The sequence below is a fragment of the Panicum virgatum genome, chromosome 1K, assembly GCF_016808335.1.
Source record: "Panicum virgatum strain AP13 chromosome 1K, P.virgatum_v5, whole genome shotgun sequence".
In the NCBI taxonomy this organism is placed as follows: domain Eukaryota; kingdom Viridiplantae; phylum Streptophyta; class Magnoliopsida; order Poales; family Poaceae; genus Panicum; species Panicum virgatum.
The window spans coordinates 47412077-47434711 of record NC_053136.1 but is presented as its reverse complement, the minus strand read 5'-3'; the positions used below and the strand labels follow the sequence as shown (position 1 = coordinate 47434711).

Sequence of the window (22635 nt, the reverse complement as noted above, 5' to 3'; positions counted from 1 at the left end):
CGTGGTGACACCGGACCCGTCCCCGAGCGGGAAGCAGGTCCGGGACCGTTGGTCCGGTGAGATGTTGTCGTACCCCAGGGGTCCGGCTACTCAGCTCCTTAGGGCGTAGTTCCGGATAACTACGCGAGTCTTGGCACAGTAGGAGTGGGTACCCCAGTTGCAGGGTACCAACACTTTCGTTTATATTTGGTAATTATTATCCCGTCATGAATTAATTATGCTCAAAAGATTCGTATCGCAAATTATAGACAAACTGTGTAATTAGTTATTTTATTTAACTACATTTAATACTTCATGCATGCGTTGAAATATTCGATGTGATGGAGAATCTTGAAAAGTTTTGGAATTTTGAAGGCAAAACAGGGCCTTAGGGGTAAGCGCCAACGCCAAAGCTGGGCTGCACTGCGGCACTCAAGAAGAAGGTGGCGAAGGTTCACTGCTTGATGTTAAAGACCACGCCATGCCGATGGATCAATAGCTGCCAGCAACAGATGAGGAACATTGTCGGTAGGGAACGAGTCGGAGCTCCTGCCTGTCCTTGCACTTCCCATAGCTTGGACACAGGCGGGATGGTGGCGGGGTTCCAGCCTAAGATGGAGCACGGCGGGGTTCCAGCCTAGATGGAGCCAGAAGTGCTGTGTGAACTCACACTGTGATATGATGTGGTCCGGAGTCACCGCTGTGAGGCCGCAGAGGTCACACCCGTGGTGATGACGAGCTTGTAGATTTTGCTGACAACAAGCCGGTTATCAGATTTCATGACTTCATAGGCGTACCAGCAGCGCTTGGGCTTCTCTGCTAAGATCCTTCGTCACCAGCTGTATGTAGCAGGTTTTCGCTGGCGCACTGCCATGAGAGCCGGGAAGAGCTGGGGCTGTTACTAGAGCAAGTAGCCGCGCATGGAGTCCGTGATGGCGCTCGTCAGGGGATTGAGCTCGCGATGCAACCCCCGTTATACTCCTCCCACCTGTGAGCTCCCAGCATCGGCAGTGTTCAGGGTCAGGCTCTCCACGCGGTCGAATACCACTGTGAACTTGCCAGGTCCCCCATCGTGGCAAAGGGCCGCCCCGAAGCTATCTTGGAAGTGTCTCCTCCAGCGCCGGACAGCAGGTTTTCCTGAGAGTTTGCCGGAGGTTGTGTACACATGGTGATATACGGAAGGCAGATTGTTCCCGGTTTTGCTACGAATCGTGGATTCACGGGAGTCTGAACTCTCAAAGCCGTTGGAGAACAAAAAAGAAAAAACTGAACAAATCGGTGTGAAGTGTAAACGGTAAACCCACAGTTCTTCCTTCAGGACGTTTATGCTGCTCTGCCATGCCATTCACAACCCTGCATGAATGCTCGTCCCGTATCCCAGCACCCAGCTAGACCTAGATGGTCCTTTTCACTCCGGAATCTCTTACACTATTTATCCCTCTTTTCACGAGCATACAATGGTTGTTAGATCAGATGCCATACTATCTTTTCCCTTAGTACAAAACATCAAGCTGGAACCCACAGGAAAAAAACACAAGAGCAGTAGTGACAGCAGCAGACAAGAAGACTGGTTAAGAAAACATCACTGTCGACTAACAAAATTGTTGTTTGATATGTTACAGGATTGAAGACTTTGATAAAACTCGATTTAATTTCTTTTCCCTGGTTATGTTCCATACAAGATAAGCCCTGTTCTGTCCAAGTACTGCTACTTACTAAACAAAATGGGCAGTTGGTACAGGTGCAAATCCTATAGAGCACAGGTGTGCAATGAGCCGATGACACATCACGAGAAGCAAAAATAGAAGATAGATTAACTAACTCTTAAGCTCTTCTGTAGGAAGCAATCAATCTAGCCGGCCATAAAGTCTATGACAGCCAAATTAAATTAGGGAGCAACAGAGGACAGCATAGCTGCATAGATACTAGACCAAGGTATACAGCAAAAGAGTAGCAAAAGAAAACAAAAGGGCTATACAGCAATACAAGATTTGTGGCACCCAAACTTGAAAATACCTAGCATTGAAGAACCAACTTTCTTTTCTTTTTGTCCAGAGGGTCACTTGCAGGGCATCTGCGACTACGAGGCACCTGATTTGCATTTTGCTGTGTGAGCATGCAGTCCATGAGACCTTTTCTTCTTGAGGATGGCATGCCACTCATCAAACGCTTTGCATTCGGATCAATGCAAGAGCCCTTCACAGCTTTAGATGCAGATGCAGCCTTAGTTTTGTTCGCCTTAGTTGGAAATTTCAGATCTGGAATCAAAGGAGTCTCTTTGTCTTCTGTAAATGAGATAAGCAGAAACATGAGCCTTTAGAAGGTGAATGAGCAATGTTTTATAACACGTAGGGCAATCAGCAGCAGTGAAAAATAAGTAGTATTCAAGATAACTAGTACAACGCTGCAAATCTGATTTCTAGCTTTGAAGGGTGAAGTGATTAGAATGACATTATCTAGTAGTCCATTAGTCAGTGAATCGTAATGTAACAAGAGAATAAATTGAGGTTGGAATTTTATCAAAGAAAATAAGATAGATGGTTTGCAAAAATAAAACAAGAACTTCATAACAGCTATAGTTACAAATGCATCCTTACCGAAGTCCTCAAACTCAAACACACCAAACTCATTCTGAGAAAACGATCGCTTGGAGCGCAGAGGAGTGCAGGGCCTATCCAGATTGGTAGTTTCTACACTACGGGGACATCTAATGGCATCAGGTTGGAGAGATGGTCTTGAGGGACTGATTTCATCTCTTGTGTTGTTGATGTTGGAAGCACCAAGTGAACTTCTCTTAGATGGCTCCTCAGGACAGAATGATGCTTTGTATTGACTGGTTTCATCTTTCTCTGACTCCTCTAACTGCCTGGCTTCATTTTTCTGTAACTTATCACCAGAATTACTGCTACTGCCTCCTCCAGAAGTTGAACAGTTTGCATCAATATTTTCCAAAACTGACACAGGAGATGCACCGCGAGTATTCTCAGCATGCAGGGCATCCTTGCTCTCTAGCAAACTACAGAACCATGGAAATTTGCCCTGCCTAACATAGAAGAGAATATATGCTTCCTGGTCTAATTCACTTGCATCAGTAATAGGATCAACCTGCAAAATGAATGGCATATTACAATGGATAAAAGGTTCATGTCATCAAAGCAGTGTCAACTGAATTGTGGCACATACATGGGAGTCATTCATCAAGTACCAAGTGCTTGGTGAAGAACGAATACTGCACACATAATGGCCATAGTTGGGTAACCCAGAATGCACAACAACACCATAAAGATCGTATTTCAGCTCCCCCTGCATTTGAAGTTATAACAAGGCATTAAATTTACCTAAGGGCCAAATTTATTGATTCTGTTTGAACGGAGGTACTTGGATCCAAATCCTTAATCTAGAACTTCCTAGAACAGCTTCTGTCTTCTAAACAGGCACTTAGAATAGAAAGAAAAGCTTACTGCAGTGTCAGCGTTACTGTGGAACCGCTTCAAATCAACCTCCAGAGGGTATGACACATGTTTGTCGATCTTCTCAACAGAGTTGTCAAGGGTGGTAAAACGCTTCAGATGAAATGCAATAACATCTGGTGCTCTATGAAGTGTAAGCTGCTTGTTCTTACAAACTTGAGCATTGCATCTTTCACAGGTGAGCTTGTCTTCAGAGTCCCCAATCCACTCTACCTTGGTAAAAGATTCCAAAGCATCTTCCAGGCAATCAACCTGATCGATCTCCAAGCTTAGATCCAAGAAGGGCTCAAATGTCTCCGAGCTGTGACCACACTCACAGCAAGACAACTAGATACAAAGAGTAGCATTAGCTGTGATGCAAGTGCCAAGAGAACAAATAGGTGATGAAATACTAAATTACCTGGCTTTTCAGTTGGCCTCCAAAAATCTCCTTGACTATACTCTCTTCATCAAAGGATGAGCTCTTGCCCTTCGACATGGGATCAAGGGTACACCTATGCAAGTTATCAAGCAAGCAACGTAGGAATTCATGTGCATCCTCTTGCTGTCCTGGTCTAAAATCAGAAGATAACTCTGGAAAATATTGTTAAGGAACCACACATCACTTAACTTCACCCTAAAGGACTATAGCAAGCTGGCAACAGTTCAAAAGTATCACTAGCTCAGCACATTATTTAACTGAAGAGCGAGATAAGCTGAATGTTGAAAAGAAGCATAAGGATGTGAATTAATGAAAAAACATATATGCAAACAGCAGCTGTAATGGGGAATTAAACAGACTAGGCAAAAGTTCAAGAAGAAAGGATACTTCTTAAATTATCTCTGAACTTTGCAGGCATTATAATAGATCCAGACCTTCGAATTGATTCATCGACATGTTCTTTAAGGGCACAAAAAGAACAGAATCCATCTTTATTATCTGCAGGTTACCAACAGTCTAAATCATGCAAACTAAAATGAAATTGACCATCAGAAAAAAAAATTGTTGAACAATAATAAATAATTGTGTGCAATTACACATACGTGAGCATGGAGTGGAATGATCAGTTGAGCGAAGCTTGAGAAAAAGTGGCACAGTGTGAGTGATGCACTGAAGAGTTGCATTTAAGAAGCATGTGTTTCCCATATTGCTAAGACCTGCTCCCTGTACATGGGGCAATTTTGTTACATAATGAAAAACAATAAGTCCTTAAGGGTTTCAATTATGTGTAGAAACTTAGTGCACAAGATTACCACAGATTGGGGTTGCCTTCTGTAAGAAAAGGACAAAGGAAACTGCTTATCTTCAGCATCACCAGTTTCTCCAATCTAACGAACAAAACCCATCAACACAAATCACTTGATGTATGGAAGGGACCAAACAAATACTTGGACATACAACTAAGAACATAGCAGTCTTACATTGGAGTTGTACTGATCGCTGTTGAGGGGAAACATTTTTTGATTATCTTTGTCATCCCATAAATTCCATCCATCCTGCAGCAAGACCCAAAAAACATATTAGAAACTTTGGAAGCCTAAGCCAAATAACTTGTGCATGTGCAATTGCGTACGCAGGCATATGCACACTGACACACTAAGACATCAATACATGAAATGATTGCAGTTCCCTGAGAATACTTGTACAAATATACAAATTAGGAGAACAAAATTGGGCAGCATGCCCACAAAGGGCCTGAGCTAGCAGTACTTTTTTTTTGGGGGGGGGGGGGGGGGGGGCTTACAGTTGAATCGGGCCGTTCTGTGCTAAGGGGTTCTGGCTGCTCACTTGTTTCTCCGTGTGGCACATCAATTTCATCCTAAGTTGATAACCAAAGAGGCAAAAATTAGGGATCTTCTGACTTCTAGGCACAGAATTCATATATTATTGTTTTCACAAAAAAAAGAACTAGTATTATTGTTATATGCAACGACAATGAAGCTTTTTTGTCCGAAACAAATTTGCAGTGATCTAGAGATGATTCAAGCACATGGATTGCTAAAGACATCATATATGGAATTACAATTGTAGATCTGCTACCTATAACAAATTGTACCCAGCCAGTTTAAATTTTATGCAAAATTAAACAAAGTTCTACATCACTATCCCACTATTAATCTCTCAAGAAAACATGATTTAGCATAAGAGGCAAGCTTAATTTTGCTTCACGCTATGCAATTCAAAAAAATCTGGTGCCAGAGAGGATCGTGCACAATTTTTATGTTATTGAAGTCTAAGAGAGAGAAAAAAGAGGTGTGTGAAGCCAAAATTGGCAAGGTGAACACTTCATACAACTGATAGTTCAATTTCCATGGCATCTTCTACCAAACTGGCTTCCTTATTGATTGGATGCGGTGAACGCGACTTGCCGTTCCCATCTACAGTACCAGATATGCCCTGAAACAACACATCCACGAAGCCATAAGAGGTATTACTAAAGAAGAGCCCAAACAAATCCACCAGAGCCATCAAGTTACTAAATAAGTGCTGGGTGAAAGGACACACCTCAGGTTGAGTGTGCTCACTTCCAAGAGAAGCAGATGTGATCAGGATGTGGTCATTCACCATTGAGTTCAGGCCACTCTATATCAGATAATAGGCGTCCCAAACTGATTAAAAGCTATATAACATACCAAAAGATCACATAAATCTCGAGTTAGAAGCTCACATTGTGGTCATTTTCATTGGCGGCAGGAGCACAAATGCTTTCCCACGAATTTGAGTAGCTCTGTAAGCACAAGCAGGAACACATATAGACAGATTATAAACTTAAGCATAATAACACATTGCCACTGAATTTGGATAGGAGCATGTGTTAAGTTAGGAGCTTACAGCAGAGCGAATTGGCTTGCACATGGAGAAAAATGGTTGACGCTGCTCAGTATTCTCATCCCCATTTTCAGCACTAACCCCCTATGAGAAGGAAACCTCACGGTTAGATCCTTATTTTCATCATGATACAAAAAAGTACAGATCACTACTTCCTATGGCAGCAATTGCCAGTTAAGTGCAAATAGAGGAAAATAAAAGGTTAGAATAAAGGCGAATCAGAACTGTCACCATTTAATTTCGTTTGAACACGGTAGACCGTTGCATTGAAAGTTCATAACGATTTGAGCAAAGGAAAGGATCACCACATTACAGGTGGTAATAGAGATCGCTGCTGTCACCAGTGACAACACGGGCGCCGCCGCTGCGTTCCCGAATTGACCAAATCGGGATGCCCACCCGCACGAACTCCTCGTGCCCAAAATTAACGACTCGAGCGGAAACAACAGCAATACCCCAGGCGAAAACCCTGACGCAAGCACCACCCAGCAAGTCAGCCTCCAACACAGCCACAGAAACCACTCCCGGAGTTGGTAAATCCTGAGACTCCAAGTCCCCAACCCCAAGCGTACCTCGCAAGCTGCTGCTTCCGGCAGGTCCTAGAAACTTCGCAACCCCAGACCGACCCATCACCCAGTCAAAAGGCAGCGAGGCTCACCGGAGCGGAGTCGAGCGGGCTCTGCCCGGCGGCGCCGTCCTGCTCCGCCATGGGGATGAAGAGGGAGGAGACCGCCGATTAGGGTTCCGCGCCCGCGGGGTAGGTGAGCCGGCCGGTGGGTGCTGGCGAGCGGGAGACCTGAGATTCGGGGGGAGAGGGTGGTTTGGCTGGGGGCGAGGGCGGAAGGGAAGCAAAATGGAAGGGGATTTGTTGGTTTGGGCGGTGGCGAAGGCGAGGGAAATTTGTTTGGGGAAAATTTCGGGTTTGAAACGGAGGAGAAGCGGGCGCGGCGCGTTTCCGTTCCCCTGACGCTGCGGCGAGCGGAGCGCGGAGGTGGGCGGAATGGAAAAGGGGAGGGGGAAAACGGACGAGGGCGGGCGGCTAGGAGTAGGAGGAGAGAGCAAGTGGGTTTCGCGTTTCCCGCTCGCGGGGTGGGGCGTGGGGGCTTGCGGGCGCGGGATTTTTTTTTCGGCACGCGCGCGCGTTGCCCGCGTCGCGCCGACTTGTGGGTCAAAGTCAGACCTACTGCCCACAGTGCCTCTGTGGCCAAGGCCGTGTTCAGTTCCATTTTTCCAAATTCCAAATTTTTTTTCCGGCACTTGCATGGAGACTTAAATCTAGACGAAATAAAAAACGCATTGCGACTGCTGTCTGTAAATGGCGAGACGAATCTAATGAACCTAATTAGGCTGTAATCAGATGCTAAATTGCTACAGTAATGCTACAGTAAATAACCTCTAATGATGGATTAATTAGGCTTATTAGATTCGTCTCGCGATTTACAGACGAGTACTGTAATTATTTTTGTGATTAGTCTATGTTTAGTACTTCAAATATAGAAAGATGCCTTTTCAAAAAATTTACAGCCTGCAACCAAACACGGCCCAAGTGGTGTGTGGACCCGCCAAGCGTTTCGTTGTTTTCTGAATTTTTCTTGTAAAGCATCACCCTCGTTGTTAGTATATCAATGATTTTTGTAGATATGACATAGGGTCTGTTTAGTTCATTTTGTAAAAAAAATTTGCAAAGAAATCTTGGTCATTTGAAGTACTAAATGAAGTCTATTTGTAAAACTTTTTGCATAGATGGGTTGTAAATCGCAAGACGAATCTAATGATGCTAATTAATCCGTGTTTAATCAATAATTAGCGGATGGTTACTGTAGCATCACTGTTGCAATCATGGATTAAGTAGGCTCATTAGATTCGTCTCGCGATTTACAGCCCAACAATGCAAAAAGTTTTGTAAATAGACTTTATTTAGTACTTCAAATTAGCAAGATTATTTTCACTTTAATCCGTTTACGGCTTTTTTGTCTTTACATGTAAAGAAGAGGGCCATAGTATACTTTCCGTCCCATGGTTTGTATTCCTGTTTCTTGTCTTTTTGTCGTTTATGTATTCTACTAGTACTTTCTTTGTCTAAAAAATAGCTTAGATTTGCAAAAAAAACTATCTTAAGTTTAGCCAAATTTACATAAAAGTACGTCAAGATCTGTGGCACCTATAATATCATCAAAGCAAACAGGAAATATTTTTCATGTTATACTTATTTGTATTGTAGGTGCAAAAATATTTATATAAACTTGTCATACTTCGAGACAGTTTAATTTTGAATAAATCTAAAATAGCTATACTTGTATTTTTCTCGTAGCACCGTCACATACAACTCTTTCACTTATTCACCTTAAATAACTATAACACAAAATTACGTGCTTTATCACCGAGACAATAAGCATGCTTATGTACCAAGTGTTATTTTTTGTTTTTCACTCATAATACTGACATGAGATGGGATCCAAGTGTTATCGTGTTTAGAAAAAGGAAGCATCGGTCTAGGATATTTTGTGATTTAGTTCAATTTTACACTTAACTCTTATAGCTCGAATTTTCAAACTACAATCGCAAACAGACACTAGATTGATGCCAATCCACTCTTCACATGAGTCATACCCGTCTACAACGAACTATATAATATATTCTTCTATTTCATTTTACCCTTCTTTTCTTCCATTTTCTTTTTTTCTTCCATGCTCTGTGTTCTAGCCTACTTAGAGCAACCGCAGTGTGCGGTTCAACGACGGGTCGATGCAATTAATACGAGGATGGAACCGAGTACGATACATTGGGGGTTTGGATCGATGGAGAACCTGCTTCTTTGGATCCAACCCGCTCCTTCGCAGGGACCATCGTCTTCTCTCTCCTGCCGTTGGTGCTCCTGCCGTAGTCTGGAATTCCAACTCCTTCTCCCGGCGAGTAGGCTGCGGCGCGAGAGGAAGGCTGGAAGAGGTAGGAGGCGGAGCGGAGATCGAAGTTCGGGCGATTCTGGAGAACGTAGACGCCGCGGTCCTGGAGGCGCGCGTACTCCGCGACGCAGTCGACAACGTCGGCGCCGGTCGCGACCACGGGGACGGCTGGTCACCGCCGCTCCCGCCCGCCACGGCCTCGCTGCCGACGGATGATGCTGCGCCCGCCGCTCTGCTGCTGCCTCCTTCATGCGGAGGGGAGGCACGAGATTTCCACCGCGAGATCCAGATCGAGAGTGGACGGATGATGGGGGCAAACGCGAGACAACGACAGTGTCGGGCGTGGAGGAGCAGACTGCGGCGCGCGGTGCGTGAGAAAGGCCGGAGGAGGCAGGGGACGGGGACCAAGGGGAGGCAAGGGATGGCAGGTCCGGCGGCAAACTCTTTTTTTTAAAAGCTCGGCGGCGAACTCCGTGCGAGACGAAGGAGACCGTCCGTGCGGTGGGAGAGGAAGGTAGTTGAGAAAATGAAATTATTGTTGTGCGGATCCCACACATAGAATCGGGTATACGGTTCTTCCCATTGCGGAGCAGGTAGCAGGACGCGTCTTTTCGTGTGTAGAGCCCACCATCGAGTCGACCCCGGTTCTCTACACTGGTGGTGCTCTTAGAGGCCACTAGATAAATTGCGCGTTACGTCGCGCACACATTAAAATATGGAACAAAATTGTTGATAGTTACGTATGCATATATAGCAAGAAGAAAAGTATGCTGAAAGGTGTGGGAATAGGCTGATTATTGTGTATGGGCTCTGCGTCGGGCTTCCTCTCTCCGGGACAGGAATGGACTGATTGTTGCGTATGGGCCGAATCCATGTCCCGCGTTGGGGTTCTTCTCTCCAGGACACGTGTCGCACTCACAACGTTCAGGCGCTCCCAGCTCTTCCTTTTCCATGGGGTGTAGGAGTAAGAGTTGTTGATGGTTACAGATGCATATATAGCAGGAAGAAAAGTATGCTGGAGAGCATGAGAATGGGCTGATTATTGTGTATGGGCTCCATGTCGGACTTCCTCTCTCCGAGACAGGAATGAACTGATTGCTGCGTATGGGCCGAATCTATGCCCCGCGTCGGGGTCTCCTCTCCAGGACACATGTCAGCACTCACAATGTTCAGATGCTCCCAGCTCTTTTTTTCCATGGCGTATAGGAGTAAGAGTATTTGACGTGACTCTGGCTCTTACACTATAGCGCGTAGAAGCTTCTTGCATGCAGTTTGATGTTTGGTAGAGCTCCTAAATGGAGCTGTTGGAAAAACTATAAATCTTTTTTTTTTACAACCGTCGGTTGATGCTGTTATGATCTCGTCCACTTCCATTGAAATTTTTTGATATTTAACACTAAATTCGCACGCCTCATGTTTTTTTAGCATCTACCAATATTTCGTAAGCCTTTTAAAATGTAACCTTTTGCGCACGAATTCTTTTGAGTTGAAGAATTTCATCATCTTTTTCTATTTACCTATTTTTCATTCTCATCTTAAAGCTCCCTGAAAAGATGACATTTGCCCCTCGCCCTATCCTTTTCGACCGATTGGATCCATTCACCTTCTTCCGTGCATCTACCTCGCTCGCTCTGTCTCTCGCGAGAATCCTCTCTTGGTCGCCAAGAACAGGGCGCCGCAGCCGCTACCGGCCGCCCTCTCCTCCGCCTCCGTCCACCGTGCCGTGCCGGCGCCTTCTCCACATCGCCTTCGTGGCACCCGCCGGGCGTTCTTTTTCCCCAGCCGCAGCCGCCCCCCGCCGCCGGCCGAACCAACCCGACGCCCTAAGCCTTCCCTGGCTCTCTCTCAGGCGGCTCGCCGCCTGCACCTGCGAGCTGCGGCCCATCTCCACCGCCCCGCTGCGCACGGATCTACCCCCTTATCGATTTTGAAACAGACGGCAGCGCGGATCTCTTGTTCCCACGCTCTGCTGCTAGATGCACATGGGTGCCGACGCCCTGCCGGCCGCCTGCTACGCCCTTCCGGTACTCGTCTCTTTGCTCACCATCCGCTTATTCTACGTGCTATGGCGCAGCGGCCAACCATCGTCGAAGCCGCGCGCCGGCGGATTGCGTTGTCTCATCGTCCTCGGCTCCGGTGAGTACCTGTTGCCCGTCAAGCATCTGTTAGATACGGTTATCTGGTATATGAAACAACACTTACAGGTGGAAGAGCATATGCATGAGTTCCAAGAGACGACAATGCTGAATAATTTGTTAGTAGCTGCAAGTTCATACGCGAACTGCTTTTCTTTAAGACAATGAAAGCACAACTCCTGGCTTCAGTATATGGGAATGTCTTTTTCACTGACTTAATCATGATCGAATCTCACGATCTTCATCATAGGACATTATTGAAATGCTATAGCTCCCAGTCAATCGTGCCATTGGTGCCGCGGCAGTTCTTCATTCTAGAGTGCATTGTCACAGCGAGCTTAGTGTGGACATCTGTCCTGGCAATGGAATTCTTACTGGAAAAATGGTCAATAAAACAACATTTATTACTTTGTAGAAGTACCAGAGCATAATTTATACAAACTTGGTTTAGGATTAACCTCAGGTTCTATTATCTGTTGCTATGTGCAAAGTTTTTTTTTACTCGAACACATAGGAGTCTGTCTATCTTTGCATATGAGAGAATGATCTATGTGCAAAGTTCATACTCATTGTCAACTAAGATAGCTTATATTATATATGATGTTTATTACAACTCTAGGAATCATCATGCTCCTTGTGCAACTTTGATGACCCTGGACTTAGGAGTCCCCCTTTTGTAGCCTCTGCTGAACATTTTTAAGCTCCAGCAAATTCTAAGCAGGCCGCATTTTTTTTAATCTATTTGCACTTTGGTTGGCTTCCATCAGTTTTTCTGTTTAGGTACAAATGAAATCATAGTTGCCAATTTGCTAGTATATGTCTTTTCCTAGTACATATTCATTCTCGCCTTATTTAGCATGTATTGGCTTGTTTAATAGCAGTGCTAAAACTGCCAGCAATCATTTTCTGATTTCCAATTACAAAGCAGTCTTATATCACCTAGTATTTATGCTAATCTTTCTTAGCTCCTTTTTTCATATGGAAATTGTTCAGTTTTGACACATTGGGTGACTATCAAATAGCAAATCACTAGCATTATTACTATTTGACTGGATTCTTGTGCACATTCTTGCAAGAACATTTGGTAGATTTTCGTCAAAAAAGAACAACTTGTAGCTTCTTTGAGTAATCAAGTGAAGTTGTAAGAGATATATGCATGACATGTTTTTTTTTTTGGGGTTTGGGTTTTAGGAGGGCATACAGCAGAAATGATGAATATTGTAACAACGCTTCAGAAGGATAGGTTCACACCAAGATTCTATGTAGCTGCACTTACTGACAACATGAGCCTTCAGAAGGCACAGGTCTATGAAGAATCGCTGATTGAGGTGGAGGTTATGTTGCCTTGAACCAAATGTATGCTTGTAACTGTTATCTGGAATATGATTATAGTTATTTCCTTTTCAGAGTGGTGGAAATAAGACTGTCGAGAATGCCCATTTCATGCAGATATATCGTAGTCGTGAAGTAGGCCAATCTTATATCACCTCCATCGCGACGACATTGCTAGCCACATTGCATGCTATGTGGCTAGTAATAAGAATCAGACCACAAGTGGTGTGTACCCTGTTCAAATTATGGCAACTATTTGCAACATGAACTCAGAATACGTAACTTTTGTAATACTGCTGCAGATATTTTGCAATGGTCCAGGGACATGCTTTCCTCTATGTGTCTCGGCTTTCCTTTTGAAGGTACTATTCACACCCTAGCTGTATATACTCGCAGCTCGTTTATTACTTCTGCCTTTATTTTTCTTAGCCTTATAGAGAATTACCTTGGAGGTTCATATTGCCATCGATCTGATGACAATTGCTAATTTCGTCATCCCAGATTTCAAGTCAGATGCTGTACTTTCCAGCATCTAACTAGTTTTCAATCACTGTTTTTCTGTAGGTGCTTGGTTTGGGATGGTCCTCTATTTTCTACATTGAAAGTATTGCAAGAGTGAAGAAGCTTTCGTTGAGCGGTTTACTGTTGTACAAGCTACGGATAGCTGACCAGTTTTTCGTGCAGTGGCCCCAGCTGCGGCAAAAGTACCCTCGAGCATGCTACGCAGGCCGTTTGATGTGAGAGTGAGACTCATCCATATCTGACAATTGGATGCTGCGTTTTTTTCAACTTGAAAGTCTGATGATGCTGACAATCAGTTTGACACACAGAATCGTGGTTGACTTAGAAAAGAAATCCTTTACAGACATTCATACTTCATACATGGGGCATGTTACTTTTTTTTTTTGAGACCATGGGGCATGTTAGTTTAAGATAATGTTTGTGGATGAAAGTGAATCAAAGTAGGCTCATAGAAGTTACCTCTTCCATAGTTCCATCCTGTGTCTCAATTGTGCCTGCCCCGTTTGACGATTCTAATATAATATACAACATGAATTCAGCATTCTTTGATGTGTTCCATTGCAATACAACAGGAATTCCGTTCCAAACCAGGTGAGAAGCAACGGAGAAAAAAAGTGAAGCTTGTGTCTCGGCCCAACAAGGAAGGGTAGTTTTTGCAAAAAAAAATTCTCTCTCAGCCGGCCCAGTAAGCAAGTGGTCACGGCTTCACGGGGCGGCGCGGAGCCCTCGGGGACACGAAAGGACAGGTGTGCGGGTCGGATCCACGTCATCACCTTTCCCTGCTATCCCATATCCATCACGCAAATTAGAATAAGCGGAAGAAAACGGAAAAGGTGGGGGAAGTCGTCAAGAGCTCCGATCCCAGCTACCCGTCGATCGATCGACTCCGGTTACTCCCGAATCTGCGGAGACGAGCCCGGGCTACCACGTCATCACCTTTCCCTGCTATCCCATATCGGATGAAGGGAACCCCGCGGCGCGAGGCGAGCTCGAGGTGATGAATTGTTACGGTTTATGGACGGAGCAAGCAAGGAGCCTCTCCACAAGGTAACCCGCCACACGCGATTCCTCCTTCAATCCCCCGGTTGTTTCCAGAGATCGGGTGCCCTAAGCCATTCAGCTTCGATTCGTGGACGTTCAGCTTCACTTCGGCACCTGATTTGGAAGTTTTGGGTTGAGAGCTGCTTCCTACTTTGGCCTGAAAAGGCGGGTGGAGTCTGCGCAAATTTTTTGATTGGTTTATTTTCGAGGTGCTTTTAGCGTGTGCGTGAGTGTCACAACTCAAATAGTTTTGGACGCACTGTAGTATTGCTTTGCCGCGGTCTCTCTAGTGTAGTGCGCAGGGGCAGGGCTGTATGATTCCTTTCGAAGTGGACAGAATTAGGCTTAGTCAGCTCAACCGTAGCGAGTGGCTTGTTTATCCTGCTGAATGGTAGGTCGCATTCCGGTTTGCGTCTGCCGCGCAAGTACTTCCATTTCAACTTTCTTCACAATATCTGCAGTTGCTTTAAATTTAGTGCTGATCAGAGATGCAACAGCCATAATGATCCCTATTCAGAGGTAGTTTGGTCATGACTCGTGAACCAGACAATGGCTGTCATAGACTCACAGTATTGACTATCGTAAGGACTCTGTTAGGATGCTGGTCCGGCCTTGTATCTGCTATATGAACTGAATGTTGTTTTATTTCTGAATTGTGTATAGTTCCTATGCTCGACCTGTCATTCTGTGTTCGTGTGGTTCCCTTTCCTAGCCTTTCTAGCAGGTAAGAAAATACTTCATAGTGGAGGAGAGCCCATTTGGTTCTTTCTGTAAGGCACATTCGGATCATACATAGCAAGAAAATCCTCGGCCTTGCACAAACTCAAGCTTCCATGCTTTGATGGAACATGTCCTGTTCAGTAATGCTCCCTTGTTGAAGTAATACTACCGTTTGGCTCCTGGCACAGTGTTCACCTTTGCGAACCATTGCTCAGGCTTTTAAACTGCATGATTTCATTCTGTGGTAGGACTCTGCATGAGTTGTTTGCTTTGGTTCTCTGAAGAGCTAAATTTGGTACAGAAGTTGAGCTCATCATCTTCTAAATGGGTTCTTGACATAAATTCCTACTTGATATTTACTTTGCGCAAATCAATTTGACTGCCATACGACCTCCTAGCTCCAGTCATGTGTTGCGACTTGTGAGTTGTTGCTTTCAGAAAGCGAGCAGAATCAGCAGATACTTCTATAGTTCGTATTTAGTTGTTCCTTGTAAAGTGTGACACTTTGACGTAATTCTTTTTCTAGCAAATGCTATCTACTAGGCCAATTTAACTCATGTTGATATATGTTTTAATGATTTGCTGGTTCTCAATATGCTGTGGAAGTCAAGAAAGAACTTGCCATGCGATTGTAGCTTTCTGACTTTATCGTGTGAAGTACTCAAGAGCTATCTCATTCTAAACCCGTGCTAGTTACCTTTGATCTATGTATTAAAGGCTCATTTTGCACCATTATATGGTCAGTCATTCACTATTTTTGTTGGTACTACAATGCTAGGTTAGCTGATTTGTTTTATTATGTGTTTGTTAGCCTTTTTTTTACATATTTTATAACATGATTTACATATCCTGCTACTGCAATTTCACCTGTACAGTGTACCTAATGCCATTCATATTCTGAACAATGTCCATTGCATTGTGACTTACATGGTTCTCACACGGTTATAGTAATTCATCTGTTTATTCATTCTGTCTTATCTTTTTTTCTGAAGAAGACAGTCTGTCTTATCCACTAAATATATATCATGAATTTCATTGTGATTGCAGGACTACTACAAAGTTCTGGAGGTTGACTATGATGCATCTGATGACACGATCAAATTGAGTTATAGAAGATTAGCTTTGGTATGATGCTGCACGACCTCTGTTCTTCAAGCAAATATCAAGTGTCATCTGTGCAAAGACGGTTTATAGATTAACTCATTGCAACCCATACTTTCTCTGCAGATGTGGCATCCAGATAAGCATAAGGGGGATAATGATGTCACAGCTAAATTTCAGGAGATTAATGAAGCATACAAGGGTATTCTTCCTGTCCATAGTACTTAGAAACTTAGCCTTTACAATCCTTCTTAGTCCCCATAAATAAGAATGGATGACCTCACTGCTATACACGAATTGTGAATCTTTCACAAACTTCACTGATTTATATCTTTTGATGCTCTTGTTTTTTCAGTTTTAAGTGATCCAGCTAAGCGATTAGAATATGACCTTTCCGGCTGTTATGAGATCAATCAATATACTTTGCGTGTAAGATTTTCTTGTTCTTTAGCCACACAGCAGTCACTTCACATTATCATTTTTGCACTTCGGCTTATAGTCTCTGTCCTCTCTTGTATTTCAGGAGTACCTAACAAGATTTAAGGGCATGATACTTACCTGCAATGGCCTTGGCATAGATCACAACTCAAAATGGTAAAGACAACCAGTTTCTTTTGATATGATGTTAGGTTTCTACTCTTGATTATCTTTGCAACCACACGTTTGGAAATTCTCTATAAAGCTGTATGATGATGTTAAATACCTATCATTTTCAGGGCTCGACATTTGAGGGAATTGAAGCCCCATTGATCAACAGGTACAGATGTACTATCACTGATGCTCATCAGATTTACTACTGTACTTTGTTAAATACGCTGTGAAGTGTCACATACAATGGCACTTTGCCCCTTTCTGCCAAAAGAGATCCATGTATACACTATTTCCAGTTCTCTTATTGGTGACTGACTGGTCGTGAATACAAAATTAGCTCCTTTCTCAATATAAGCGCAGTCCAAAAGAAGCTAAATACTGGAATGGACTACTTTGACCTTCACAACACTTCGTGTCTGCGATTCTCGCCAAAAAGAAAAAAAAAACACTTCGTGTTTGCAAAGGTACATTGTTCTCTTCTTTAAACCGAGACAAAATCGTGGATTTTGATGTTAAAAGAGTGACACAAGAAGGGCGAATTGCTCGGTAGTACGCTTCTACCCTGCATCGAGTTTGTTGTAGGTAGCTTCTAGGAAGGTGCATTATTTTTAACCCAAATGGAAGTTAAGATGGTAAAAGTTAAAACCAGCTTGCATCCCGGAACCTCCTGACTTCTGAACCGACATCGCTACCGGCGGTCTTGGTTGGACAAGATATGCATCATTACTGGAAACCACTCGTCTCTTTTCAGATCAGCACGTCCTTTTTTGTTACCTCTGTGTGATATAAAATCAGCAAGTGGCTCGCTTCTGAATCAATGCACTCTAATCCCCAAGTGCCGGCACTTGAGCTGTGAAGTGCGTCGAAGCTAGTTATGCCATGTCAGCTTTCGTCTCAATGATGATCGCCGCCAGGCGTGACCTTCAAATAGCAACGAATCATGAATTAATAGCCTTACTGTTTCATGTAGGGCAAATGGTTAGTGTGTCGTTTGGCACCCGGTAGGTCAGTCACGAGTGAGGACCAAAGCGGAAACAGGAACCGAACACCAGCGTTCAATCGCTGAAAGCCTGAAACTTCCTCCTGGGGTCTGATCCTGTCATTTTGAGGTACTCGTAATGGGCAACAGGGACTGTTACTGAAAATCCATTCCTTATTTTCTTTCCGGTGCCGTAATTCCTTCCGTAGGGACTGTACTGCTGCGCAATTCACTGCAAATCTCAAATTGACCTGTAAAGCGAGTGGAAGCTGCTTGTGCCACCTCAGCTTTTGTCAGGTGTGATAATCAATCCGCAGCAGCATAGCCTCACTGTTCCATGTAGACTAGCCCTGTGCCACGGATTTGATTCCAGATCTCAAGTTGGCAAGCAACCGTACCCGCGTCCACGGCCCATGGTTTTCGCCTCTCGGAATGGAGTGGAGGCGGACGGCCGATGGGGATCGGACGGCGCCGTGGGCTCGCCCCGTACGACAGGCTTGATGAGCAAGGCAACATCATGCTGGTGTCAGACGGGGGCCGTCCCCTCCCACCCGGTCACCACGCCGTCCCCACCCAGCCGCTCGGGTGAATGTTCATCCTTCAAAGTGTTCTCCCGGCCGCTCGCGGGGCGAACAAAAGCTGCGCCGGTCCACTCCGCCCTCGGCCATCCAGGGCACCGTTTGGTTCATCTATGCTGTGAACAGTACCTCACAGAATTTTTTATGCATGTAGGTTTAGGCCCTGTTTGGTTACGCGATGTAAAAATTTTGAAAAGGCATCTTTCTATATTTGAAGTACTAAACATAGACTAATCACAAAAATAATTACAGAACTCGTCTGTAAATCGCGAGACGAATCTAATGAGCCTAATTAATCCGTCATTAGAGGTTGTTTACTGTAGCATTACTGTAGCAATTTAGCGCCTGATTACAGCCTAACTAGGTTCATTAAATTCGTCTCGCCATTTACAGATAGCAGTCACAATGCGTTTTTTATTTTGTCTAGATTTAAGTCTCCATGCAGGCGCCGGAAAAAATTTTTGGAATTTTGATTTTTGTAACTGAACACGGGCTTAAATGAATTCTATTTGTAAAATCTTTTCACAGATGAGTGCAACTTTGCGCAATAAATCTAATGCGCCAAAAGAATTCGTGATTGACTATAGTAATACTACAGTAACTATCTTCTAATTGTGTGGTCAATGATCTCGTTAGGTTCGTTTTGCGAAGTAGCGAAAAATTGTGGAATTAGTTTTGCAAACTATTTTTATTTAATATTTTTAATTATTAATTAAAGTTTATACTAACTATGCTACGGACCAAATCAAACAGAGCCCGGACCAGCCAGGCGGCTGTCAGGCTTCGGTCAGCGGCCACTCCATGCGCCCGGCTGGCTCTACCGCGGAGGCGCTGACAAACCCCTACTCCTTGGGCCAGCGAGAGTACTAGAAAATTTTGACCGCTAATTACGATGTTAAATAAAATTAATTTATAAAACTAATTTTAGAATTCTGCGCTAGAAATCTTGAAAAATTTAATGAAGTCTTTAACCGCGTGATTAGAGAATGATACTGTATTATCACTGTAGCCAATCATCAATTAATTACCGTCATTAGATTCGTCGCGAAAAGTTATACTCATCCATAAAAAGATTTTACAAATAGATTTTATTTAGCACTCCATGCATACGAGATTCTTTTCTTGTATTGTGTGCATTAGGAATGTAGTGTGAACCAAACAGGACCGTATGTTCTGGAGACGAGGCGAGAGACGATAGCGTCGCCGTACTGTTGTTCATTAGTGAAGTGAAGCATCAAGCATCGGCCCCGTTTTTCACAGTTTAGTTCTCAAAAAATTTTAACTCGAAATTTGTGCCTCTCTTTGTGGACACATGCATGGAGCACTAAATATAGTTAAATATTAAAACTAATTGCACAATTTGGATGTACACGACGAGACGAATTTTTTGAGTTTAATTAGTGCATGAGTAGCCATAAGTGCTATATTAACCCACATGTACTAATAATGTGGTCAAAGGCCTTAAAAAATTCGTCTCGCGGTTTCTATGTGAATTCTGAAATTAGTTTTTTAATTAGTGTTCGAAAAGTGCTCCCAACGTCTGGTCAAATCGTTAATTTAACAACTAATAATATTTGGTTTGGGAACTAAACAGCCCCTCTCCCCCCGAGCTGAGATGGCCGGAATGGAAAGCGGCCGGACCGCCGCACGTTCGGTGCAGGCGTACACCTGTCCCCGCTCGGGCACTAGAAAAGAAGCTGTTGGGGGTGAGGGTGATGGCCGCCGCCGGCCTGCCCCTAGCGCTTCGCTCCTGTGAGGATCCCAGGCTCCCAGCTCGGTGCGGTGCCGTGCCGACCCGACGCGGCACGTCAGTCACGATATTCGTCTCGGGGCACGGCGCGTCGGCGGCGTGCTCCCGTCCCGTCGCGGATCCGCTCCTCGGTCGGAGACGATGGGACGGGGACGGGGACGGGGCGCCTACCGCGCAGGCGCCGCGGCCGCCTGCATCCGGACGACCCGACGAGACCCCAGCTTCTCGGGCTCGTGTCATCGTGTGTGGTAGTAGCACGTTCTCTTCCCCAGCTTCACTGTGCGATGTGCGTCTGCGTTTAGTTTCCGCAGCGGCATGCTTGAGTTGCAAGTTACCGCTTGATTGTTGATTAGGGATGTCAACGGGTACAAACCCGTCGGGTATCACTAACCTAAATCCGCACCCGTCAGGATAAAATTGTACCCGTTAAAAAATCCATACCCGTCGCGGGTATGATTTCATGCCCATACCCGTACCCGTGCGGGTTTTTTACCCGCGGGTTTCCCGTACCCGATAGAAGAAGCAACAAAATTTAATAGAAAACATAAACAAATACACAATGCATTATAGCCAAATGAGTTTATGAATAGATAATCATCGATGAGAATAGAAGTACATGAGCCTAAGTCTCTCTTAGCATGTGATTGGATCTTATTTTAATACAAGACCTTCTTACTGTTCATGTTGGCCTCACGCCAGCGCGCCTGCTGAGCCTGAGGCAGCCGCAGCGGCGGCCGGCGAGTGACAGGGCGCGCAGGCGGCGCGCTAGAGGGGCCTACGGAGCGGGCACCGGCGCAGAGGCCCTGCACCGCTGCCTCGCAGCGTCCAGGGCTCCAGGCTAGGCGAGGCTGCATTGTATACGCCTGGGCGTGGGCCGAGCCTGTTGGTGGCCGAAGAGCGTTGTATACTCTGCTGTGAACTGTGATCCATTCAGGGCGCTAGCATAGATCAGGACGAGCACGCACGCCTAGCTTGAACGCTTCGATGTTTCTCCCACGTTTTGAAGCTAACGCGAACTCCGAAATGTTAAATGTACACTACGATGCATATGCCGCCAAATGACAAGGCACGCATGGTTGATCTGTCAGCCGAGCGTGCGCTTCCCTAATTCCACTGCATACCCGTGCGCTTCTGTAACTTTTTTTAGCAGTAGGCTTCTGTAATTGCTACCACATTGCCTGTTCCCACTAAACGCAAAAACACAAAATTTTGCGAATGAATCTTACTAATTTAAAGTACTAAATATAATCTATTTACAAAATTTTTTTTTCATAGATGTGCTGTAAATCACGAGACAAATCTAACGAGACTATTTAATCCATATTTTGCAACAGTAATGTTACAGTAACCACACGCTAATTATTAATTAATTATGAATTAATTAGCATCATTAGATTCGTCTTGCGATTTACAATCCATCTGTGCAAAAAAATTTGTAAATATTTCATTTAGTACTTCAAATTGGCAAGATTCCGTCACAAAAAATTTTTGCGTTTACACCCCGTGGAACTAAACAGGACCTGAATGTAATTGCCAGCGGCCGATGAAAGAGCTATAATAAAAGGTTCGAAATGTAAACAGGAGACTAGTTCATGAGGGCGAATGTGGCAGTACAGAAAAAAGCCAGAACAAATTGGAGAGCTTAAAATATCCAATTTGGTGTGTTACAGAGTCGGGTACAAGCACACTACAAAAGGTGAAGGGAAGCCATGAGGAGATCACCCACTAGCATATGCACACATCCCGCCCAGATCGCAGGCTTTCGCATCCCCGTCTAACTTAATCATGGAATTAGCGGCACGCCACAACAAAAGGAGAAAAAGGAGATCCAACGCTCCTCCTCTAATCCACCGCCTTATACAGTTAAAATTAATAATTAACCATCCCCGGCCACATGACCCCCACCCGCGAATCGCTTTTCCGGCCATCTCCAGAAGGGGGCGGTGTACCTTGGCGCTCACGCCCGCCCGGCCACGCTCGCCGACGACCTCCGGTGCCGGAACGCCTTCAGCGGGCTCGGGAAGTGCCACCCCCACCTCGCGCGCGCCGCCGCCGCCGCGGTCTTGGTCTCCACGGCCGTCGCGGACACGGAGCTCGAGCGCGGCAGGCCCAGCCCCTCCTCCTCGTCCTCCCCCATCCCCGCGTCCCCGTCCCGCGACGCGGGCTTCCAGAACGGCGGCCACCCCCAGACGCGCGCCTTCCGCCTGCCGCCCCCGGAGGTGGGCCCCGCCGCGGAGGGGGCACCCACGGCGGCGACGAACGCGGCGGAGGAGCCCGCGGCCACGGACCGCGAGCGCGCGATCCGGTGCTCCCGCTCGATGAGGCTGTGCACGCGGCCCACCGCGTCGCCGGACGCCGAGGAGGAGGACGGGGAGGCGCACGACGCGGCGCAGGGGCAGGGCCGCACGCGTGCGCAGTTGGGGCACAGGCGGAGGAGCCGGTCGCGGAGGCAGTACGGGCACACCCCACCGCCGGATCTCGGCGCGGCCGGGTGCTTCCGGCACCGCCACTCGTCGCCGCCGCCGCCGGCTGCCACGGCCACCGCTGCCTTCTCCGGCTTCATATCGATTCGGTTGCGCTCGCTCTCCCTTCCCAGGCTTCTCGCTCCTTCCTCTTCTTCTCTGCTCACTTGCTCTCTCTCTCTCTCTCTCTCTCTCTCTCTGCGCGCGTGCGAGGGTACGGGCGTTACGAGCTCGTTGCGTCGCTGTTGGAAAAGAGCGAAGCG

General features: G+C 45.5%; 4 protein-coding genes across 7 annotated transcripts; 2 read left to right on the top strand and 2 right to left on the bottom strand.

The window, feature by feature from the left end:
• Positions 1-1595: 1595 nt before the first annotated feature.
• LOC120713851 (ubiquitin carboxyl-terminal hydrolase 17-like protein B) lies at positions 1596-7273 on the bottom strand. Of its 3 annotated transcripts, none has more exons than XM_039999832.1 (15): positions 6917-7273; positions 6262-6342; positions 6098-6157; positions 5935-6012; positions 5722-5826; positions 5174-5248; positions 4851-4925; positions 4683-4757; positions 4473-4593; positions 4258-4368; positions 3850-4022; positions 3441-3776; positions 3163-3282; positions 2577-3084; positions 1596-2264 (listed from the first exon to the last, which is right to left on the bottom strand). In XM_039999832.1, the coding sequence occupies exons 1-15, from the start codon at positions 6965-6967 to the stop codon at positions 1996-1998; spliced, it is 2238 nt and encodes a 745-aa protein (XP_039855766.1). In that variant the 5' UTR covers positions 6968-7273; the 3' UTR covers positions 1596-1995. The 3 variants fall into 3 exon arrangements, with proteins under 3 accessions (XP_039855766.1, XP_039855773.1, XP_039855776.1); XM_039999839.1 differs by lacking the exon at positions 6917-7273 and adding an exon at positions 6490-6508; XM_039999842.1 differs by lacking the exon at positions 5174-5248.
• Positions 7274-10727: 3454 nt separating this feature from the next.
• Positions 10728-13691, top strand: LOC120713826 (UDP-N-acetylglucosamine transferase subunit ALG14 homolog). 2 transcript variants are annotated; one of them, XM_039999809.1, is made up of 5 exons: positions 10728-11297; positions 12488-12624; positions 12704-12853; positions 12931-12990; positions 13193-13691. In XM_039999809.1, the coding sequence occupies exons 1-5, from the start codon at positions 11138-11140 to the stop codon at positions 13367-13369; spliced, it is 684 nt and encodes a 227-aa protein (XP_039855743.1). In that variant the 5' UTR covers positions 10728-11137; the 3' UTR covers positions 13370-13691. The 2 variants fall into 2 exon arrangements, with proteins under 2 accessions (XP_039855743.1, XP_039855751.1); XM_039999817.1 differs by having other exon boundaries at positions 10739-11297; positions 12746-12853.
• Positions 13692-13918: 227 nt separating this feature from the next.
• LOC120713840 (chaperone protein DnaJ-like) lies at positions 13919-16979 on the top strand. Its single transcript, XM_039999825.1, has 6 exons — positions 13919-14197; positions 15959-16036; positions 16139-16214; positions 16368-16441; positions 16536-16606; positions 16729-16979. The coding sequence occupies exons 1-6, from the start codon at positions 14165-14167 to the stop codon at positions 16760-16762; spliced, it is 366 nt and encodes a 121-aa protein (XP_039855759.1). The 5' UTR covers positions 13919-14164; the 3' UTR covers positions 16763-16979.
• A 4524-nt stretch (positions 16980-21503) lies between these two features.
• On the bottom strand, positions 21504-22635 carry LOC120713816. The gene has a single exon (XM_039999798.1). The coding sequence runs from the start codon at positions 22471-22473 to the stop codon at positions 21868-21870; it is 606 nt and encodes a 201-aa protein (XP_039855732.1). The 5' UTR covers positions 22474-22635; the 3' UTR covers positions 21504-21867.